The sequence below is a fragment of the Cebus imitator genome, unplaced genomic scaffold (genome assembly GCF_001604975.1).
Source record: "Cebus imitator isolate Cc_AM_T3 unplaced genomic scaffold, Cebus_imitator-1.0 Scaffold34, whole genome shotgun sequence".
Lineage (NCBI taxonomy): Eukaryota > Metazoa > Chordata > Mammalia > Primates > Cebidae > Cebus > Cebus imitator.
In genome coordinates, this window is record NW_016107349.1 from 501,409 (window position 1) to 508,506 (window position 7,098).

General features: G+C 46.5%; 1 protein-coding gene across 1 annotated transcript in view; it reads right to left on the bottom strand.

Annotated features, from left to right (window-relative positions):
• The window catches only part of ADCY1 (adenylate cyclase 1), a 132,874-nt gene that overhangs the window by 11,165 nt on the left and 114,611 nt on the right, over positions 1-7,098 (bottom strand). The window contains exons 17-19 of the mRNA XM_017524568.2: positions 6,616-6,714; positions 2,835-2,949; positions 675-799 (exon numbers count right to left, since the gene is read on the bottom strand). Coding sequence (XP_017380057.1) covers positions 675-799; positions 2,835-2,949; positions 6,616-6,714 — 339 coding nt within the window. The remainder of the gene's footprint in view (positions 1-674; positions 800-2,834; positions 2,950-6,615; positions 6,715-7,098) is intronic.

A 7,098-nucleotide genomic window follows, 5' to 3' on the forward strand; every position in this document is an offset into this window, starting at 1 on the left:
CATGTGCCTGGGGAACAAGCCTTCCCTCCATGGCCTGTGGAGACCTGCAGTTCTCAGGGAGGTGGCTGCAGGGCTGAGTGGCCCCTCATAGGCTCTATCTTACTTGTGGGGGCTTCATCCTGGTGGTCATCAGGCCCGAATCAAGTTTCAGGTTTGTTTTAAGGGAAATCCCAGAAGCCAGACCACACTCCTCCACACTGAGGAAAAGCAGAGGCCGCTGCCTTCTAAACCTTTCCATGGCTTTTAGAGGGTGTCAGCCCACCTGACCTACCCACAAGTTCCTAAGATGAGGTGGACACACACAGCACCTTTCAAACACACATGAAAGCCCTTCCTTCTTATGGCAGCCAGGCAGGGGCCGGAAACCTGGGACGTGCAGGGTGAATGACAGTTGCCAAGCTGCTGGGACCAGCAGCGGGACCCAGTGACTCAGTGTTCCACTGCTGCACCTGGCCACTCAGGAGCCAGCCCTCAAGGCTAAATGACAAACCAAACAGCAAGCTCAGTATGCACGGGCCAGAATGCCTCCAGAGCAGACAGACCGAAATATGCAGCTCTTTCTGCCCTGCTACTTACGGGCTGCAGAGTAGGGATTCAATCCTGGCCCCCTGTGCCTCAGTTTCCTCACCTGAAGAATGGGCACCCATGCCTTGGGGGTTTCTGGGTGAACTGACCTGGATTCTGCCCTGGACCCCTGTGCTGTCCATCCGACTGGCCACGTTGACTGTGTTTCCCCAGATGTCGTACTGGGGCCTTCGAGCGCCAATCACTCCAGCCACCACCGGCCCAACGTTGATGCCTAGAAAACAGCCCCCGCACAACCTGTCATCAGTGGGAAAACTGTAACTCATCCCACCAGATCCACCAAATGCACCTGATGCTGCTCCTGGAGAAAAGCTGCTCCTTTCAGGGCCTTGTTTCCTGGGGTCTCCTAGCACCAGGCTCCTTCCTGAAGCATCACACACAGCACCGCAGAGAGGCAGCTGCCCTGCTGCACAGTCTCCCCCGGGCAGGGTCCCGTCATGACACTGCCCACTGCACTGGGGAATAGCACTGGCTGTTCAAAACGAGTCCTGATCCTGGAGAAAAGTCACCTTTCCTGGAACAGCAGCCTCTGTGCGGAGCCTTGCCAAGGGAGCCACTCAGAAGTATAGCCTTTCAGTCTCTGTGATTACAGGGTGTGTCCCCAAGTGCATCCTCTCTTCCAGAAAAATAGCAGCGTTGGACCTTTTCTCAGAATGTGACCCTATGGCTATTTTAGAGCATGGGTCTCAGAACTAAGCAAGACCGTACAGAATGCTCTGAAGGGAGGGGACAGGGTACCTTCTCCTTTTGCAACTCAGTGTCCAACTGGCCTCTGGACAGCTGCAGACCAGCTGAACAGCATCACAACAACCCAGCCACACCCACGCTCCAGTCACACCTTGTGCAACTTTCTGCAAAGTGCTCACCCTCTCTGAGCCTGGTCTCCCTCCCCCGTAAGTAGGGCACACACCAGGCTGCGATGCCCCGCCCATCCTCAGAAGGAGAGCAGGGGGGCCAAGCATGCTGTCAGCTCTCCCGTGAGAGGTGGCCGGTGGCAGCCACCTCCTGCAACTGAGGCTCTCTGGCCTTGGCCGAAGCCACTTCCTATCTCCCCCTTCCATACTTGAGGACTAACTTTTCTGAATTTGTCCTAGTAAATTCCTCTGATCTCCTGGGCAGGGCACAGGGGGCAGGGCTGGCAAGGCATGGGAGAAGCATGGGAGCAGGGCACACAGTGGTGTGAGCTGGGGCAGGCGAGCATGGGAAACTCAGAGAGGAAACCCAAAGGGCCACTTTCCAGATAGCTACAGCTGGTGGGAGTCAGGAAGCCCCCCGTTAACCCCAGGCACCCCACCCACATAAAGAAGACTGGGCTAGCACCAGCCTGATGGGGAGAAGGGCCCTTAGAGACCTTGGTCCAGCCCCACCGCATGACCAGGCACTGAGGCGCAGGGCCAGGCTTGCCTGGTCCTGTTGTGGGAAAGTGAGGAGTAGAATTTCTCCAACCCACCATCAGATCGATTTCCAGGCACATCAGGAGCTCTGCTGACCAGAGCCCAGGGCCCAGCTATCGCTCTGCCCCTGCCCTCTGGCCAGACACCACACCTGAAGCCGAGCTTGCTTTTCGGGACATCAGAACTCCACGACTCTAAGTGGATCACTCGCCACCCTTCACACTGATATGCAGCTCCAAGGTTTGTTTTTAAGGCTACTGCATGTTTGAATTCTAAAACAAATCTCTAGTTTAACTGTATCCTGGACTAGTAGAAATTTTTTTCTGGTAAACTGTCTACCTCTCAAGAAAAAGTGAATTTAGGATTTTAAAAAAACCAACAAATCACAGTTTTATAAAAGCTAGAAAGGAACTGGGCATCCAGTGGTTTTTCCTCCTCATGACACAGGTAAATAAAGGTGCCCAGGAGCGCAGTGGGGCTCCCATCAAGGCCTTTTTCTGGACAGCCCATGGGGCCTCAACTATGTAGCCATGGCTGTTGAACAGAGAAAGGGGCATTTTCCTTCAGCTAAGTGTGGACTCAGAGGAGCATCTGAACGTCTCCAGGACAATCAAGATTTCTAGTATGTTTCCTGAGCTAGACAATGAATCTTCAAAGTCCTACATCATTTTCTGAAGCATCTTCACTTCCACCAGCACTTCCAGGGGCAACTCGGTACACAGGTCCCATGCCCTCCTGGGTGGCACCACCCTCCTTCCTGTAAGACCAGGGCACCTCATCAGCTGATCTCACCCCGAGGCAGGTGCAGGAAGGGTGTTCCACATGGATGGACAGGATAGGTTTAGAGCCACGTACCAACTCGGAGGACAAAGTCGTTGTAAGACTGGTAGTTGATTTCATCCAGAACGTCAAACATCTCAATGGCAAAGTCCGCCAGTGTGCTCAGGTGGGAGGAGATGGACTTCTTAGCCTAGGCATGAACAGACGGGGTCATTACATCTGGACGGCGCAAGGCAAGAGGGGGCCAAGGACCAACCTGCAGTGGTCAACAGCCGCACTCTCAGGTGCAGGCTCTCTGGGTGCCTGGCTACAGGCACATGTATCATTCCATTCTACAGGCAGGAGACTAAGGGAGAGGCAGAGTATTGGCCAAGCCCTAGCTCCTGAGAGGCAGAAACAGGGCCCACCCAAGACTGCCTGCTGGAGTAGGGTGGGGTGACCCTTTCCAGTGGGAGACCCAGTGTTCAAACTCCAGCTTGGACAGCGTTGCCACTGCCCATGGCAAATGAGCAAAACAAGGACAGAGATGCATGCCAGGGAGTCGGCAACTTCCTTCCTTGAGATTGAGGCTGTATCATCCTGTACGTGTGTGACAAGGTACTTTCTCTTGTAAAACAGTGACAGTTGTAAGGTTTCTAATTTTTATTTTTAAAGGGAATTTTATTAGTCCTCACAATCAGGAAACTAATGCTTTTTAAAAATTAACAGACTTTATTTTTAGGGCAATTTTAGGTTTACAGGTAAGTTGAGCAGATAATAGAGAGTTGCCATATATGCCTTCTTCCCAGAGTTTCCCCCATAGTTAACGTCTTACTTAAGTGTGACACATTTGCTACAACTGATGAATCAATATTGGTATATTATTATTAACCAAAAGATGTAATTTAATTAGGCGTCACTATTTTGGTGTTGTCCATTCTGTGCATTCTAAATGCATGACATGTATCCGCCATGACAGTATTACAGGTGGTTCACTGCCCTGAAAATCCTCCCTGCTCTCTGTTCATCCCGCCCCTCTCCCGACCCTCAGTAACAGCTAACACTTCTACTGTTTCTACAGTTTTGCCTTTTCCAGAATTTCATATAGTTGGAATCATACAGTATGTAACCTTTTCAGACTGTTTTAATGTAGCAACGTGTATTTAGGTTTCTCCATGTCTTTTCATAATTTGATAGTTCATTTCTTCTCACTCAATAATATTCTACCTTATGGATATACCAGAATTTCTTTATTCATTCACCTACTGAAGGATACCTAGTTTGCTTCCAGCTTTTATTATGAATGAAGCTCACGGACATAAGGTCTAATCTCGTTTGGAAATTACAAAAAAGTGCAATTGCTGTGTCATATAGTAACATTATCCAACTTTGTAAGAAACCACCAAACTCTCTTTCACAGTAGCTGTCCCATATTTCATTCCGACCAGCAGTGAAGGAGAATTTCTGTTGCTCCATACCCTCACTGGTTTTTGTCTCGTCAGTGTTTTGGATTCCAGCTATTCTGACAGATATCTAGTGGTATTTTATTGCTGTTTTCATTTGCAAATCCCTAAAACATGCGATGCTGAACATTCTCTCACATGCCTATCTGTCATCTGCCTCTCTTTTGGTGAGGTGTGGGCTTCAATTGTTTGCCCACTTTTTAACTGTTCTTTCTTGTTGAATTGTAAAGGTGCTTTGAGTACTATAGATACGAGTCCCTTATCAGACAGGTGGTTTGCAAAGATGTTCTCCTAATCTATGACTTGACTTTTCATGCTTTTGACAATATTTTTCAGAGTAGGAGTTTTAAATTTTCATGAAGTTCAACTCACCAATTTTTTCTTTGATGAATCATGCTTTTAGTGTTGTACTGAAAAAGTCATTGCCAGGCTCAAGGTCATCTAGATTTTTCTCCTATGTTAACTTCTGAAAGTTTTATGGTTTTGCATTTTACATTTATGCTTATTGTCTATTTTGAGTTAATTTTCGTGCGGAGGTTAAAGTCTGTATCTATACTTCTTTTTTTTTTTTGCATGTGGATATACAGTTGTTTCAGCACCGTTTGCTGAAAAGACTATCTTTCCTCCATGGTATTGCCTCTGCTTCTCTGTCAAAAACCAGTTGAACATATTTCTGTGGGTCTATTTCTGGGCTCTCTTGTCTGATGCTCTTATCTATTGCCTATTCTTTTGCCAGTGTCACACTGTCTTGATTACTACAGCTTTATAAGTCCTGAAGTTGGGTAGTGTCAGTCCTCTAGCTTTGTTCTTCTGCTTCAATATTGTGTTGACTGTTCTGTGTCTTTTTACTTTCCACATAAACTTAGGATCATTTTGTCAATGTCACAAAATATCCTGGTGGAGTTCCGATTGGACTTGTGTTAAATCTACAAATCAAATTAGGAAGAAGTGGCATCTGAATGATACTGACTCTTCCTACGCAGGAACATGACTCCCAATGACTGAGACCTTTGATTTCTTACATCAGAATGTTATACTTCTGCTCATATAGATCTTGTAAATATTTTGTTAGAGCTATACCTAGTATTTCATTTTTTGGCTACTAATATAAATGGCATTTTGTTTATAATTGCAAATTCCAATTGTTCACTGATGGCATATGGAGAAACAATGAACTTTTATATACTAACTTTATATCCTGGAACCTTACTATAATCACTTCTTAGTTCCAGGGACTTTTTTCTGTTATTTTTGTTATTAATTCTTTTTGATTTTCTACATATACTGTCATGTCATCTGCAAGCAGATTCCTTCCCAGTCTGTATGTCTTCTATATTCTTTCTTGTCTTACTGCCTTCCAGAATAATGTTGAATAGAAAGGGTGAGAGAGGATATTTTCGCCATGCTTCCCATCTTAGGAGAAGCATTTAGTTTCCCTCCATTAGGTATGTTAAGCTGTAGGTTTTTGCAAATTTTTAAAAATCAAATTGAGGAAGTTTTCTTCTATTGCTAGTTTCTTCAAAGTTTTTTTTAAAAAACCAGGAATGGGTATTAGACTTAAATAATTTTTCTGCATCAATTGATATGATTATATAATTTGTCTTCTCTATCTTGTTGATTTGATGAATTTCACGAATTCATTTTGGAATACTGAAACAGCCATGTATATCTGGAAAAAAATCCAACTTGGTTTTAGTGTATAATTCTCTTCAATCATTATCGAATTCAGTGTGCTAATATTTGTTGGGAGCTTGTACGTCTGTATTCATGAGAAACATTGGTCTGTAATTTTATTTTTCTATATCTTTGTCTGGGTTTGGTATTAGGGTAATGCTGGCCTACAGAATGAGTTAGAAAGTGGTCCTTCTGCTTCTGTCTTCTGGAAGCAATTATAGAGAACTGGTGTCATTTCTTTCTTAAATGTTTGGTAGAATTCACCAGTGTATGCATCTGGATCTGGTGCTTTCTGTTTCAGAAGATTATTAATTATCAATTCACCTTCTTTAATAAATCTAGATCTACTCAGAATAATTATTTGTAATTATTCACAGTTCTACTGTGGAAAAGGAGAGTGCAGTGCTGATGCGAGGGAAGAGAGGGGCAGGTGGGGAGGAAGGTGGGGCTGCTGGGGAGGTAGGCTGGTGGGGAAGGGAATGGAACTGGGGCAGGGGGAGGGTTCTGGGGTGAGATGTCTAACAGGGCAGAGCCAGGGCTGAAGGAAGTTCCTGTGAGCAGGCTTCAGTGCTGACTTTCCCAGGAGATTGTGTCTGGAGTGAGCCAGTAACAGACAAAAACAGCACTCAAGCTGCTCCCGTTATCCAAACCCCAGTATAGGAACCCACCCAGGGCCCCAGAGCAGTTTGGAGCAGGGCTGGGGCCTAGTCCCCAAGCAGGCAGCCCCAGGCTGTACTCACCTTGGCCCCTGAGGTGGGCGCTAGCCCCACAGCAGCCATGTAGGTGCTCCCGATGGTCTTGATCTTCTCTATGTCTTTGTAAAAGTCTTTTTCCATGAGCTTTGTTTAAAACACAAAACTGTTAAATATGACATAACATTTGAGAAAAGTCGCTGCAGCCATCAGCCACCGGGGGCAACAGTAGAGCCGAAGAACACATTCAAGAAAGCAACGTGTCTTCTTTGCTATGGGCAGACAAGTTTTAGGACTATGCTGGCAAGAAGAGGTGAGGAAGGACAGTACAAGACACATTCCTGGCCCCCATAGGTGACCTTACAGTCACCAGGAGAATCGGGTCCAGTGACAAGGGGCTGGCACAGTGCCTGACTGGCTGTGGGGGGGGGTGCTGGAGGCACCCACCGGCCTGCCTGTCTGTAGACAAGGGCCTGGAGGCACCTACCTGTCTGCACATCTATAGATGAGGGCACCCGCCTGCCTGCCCAT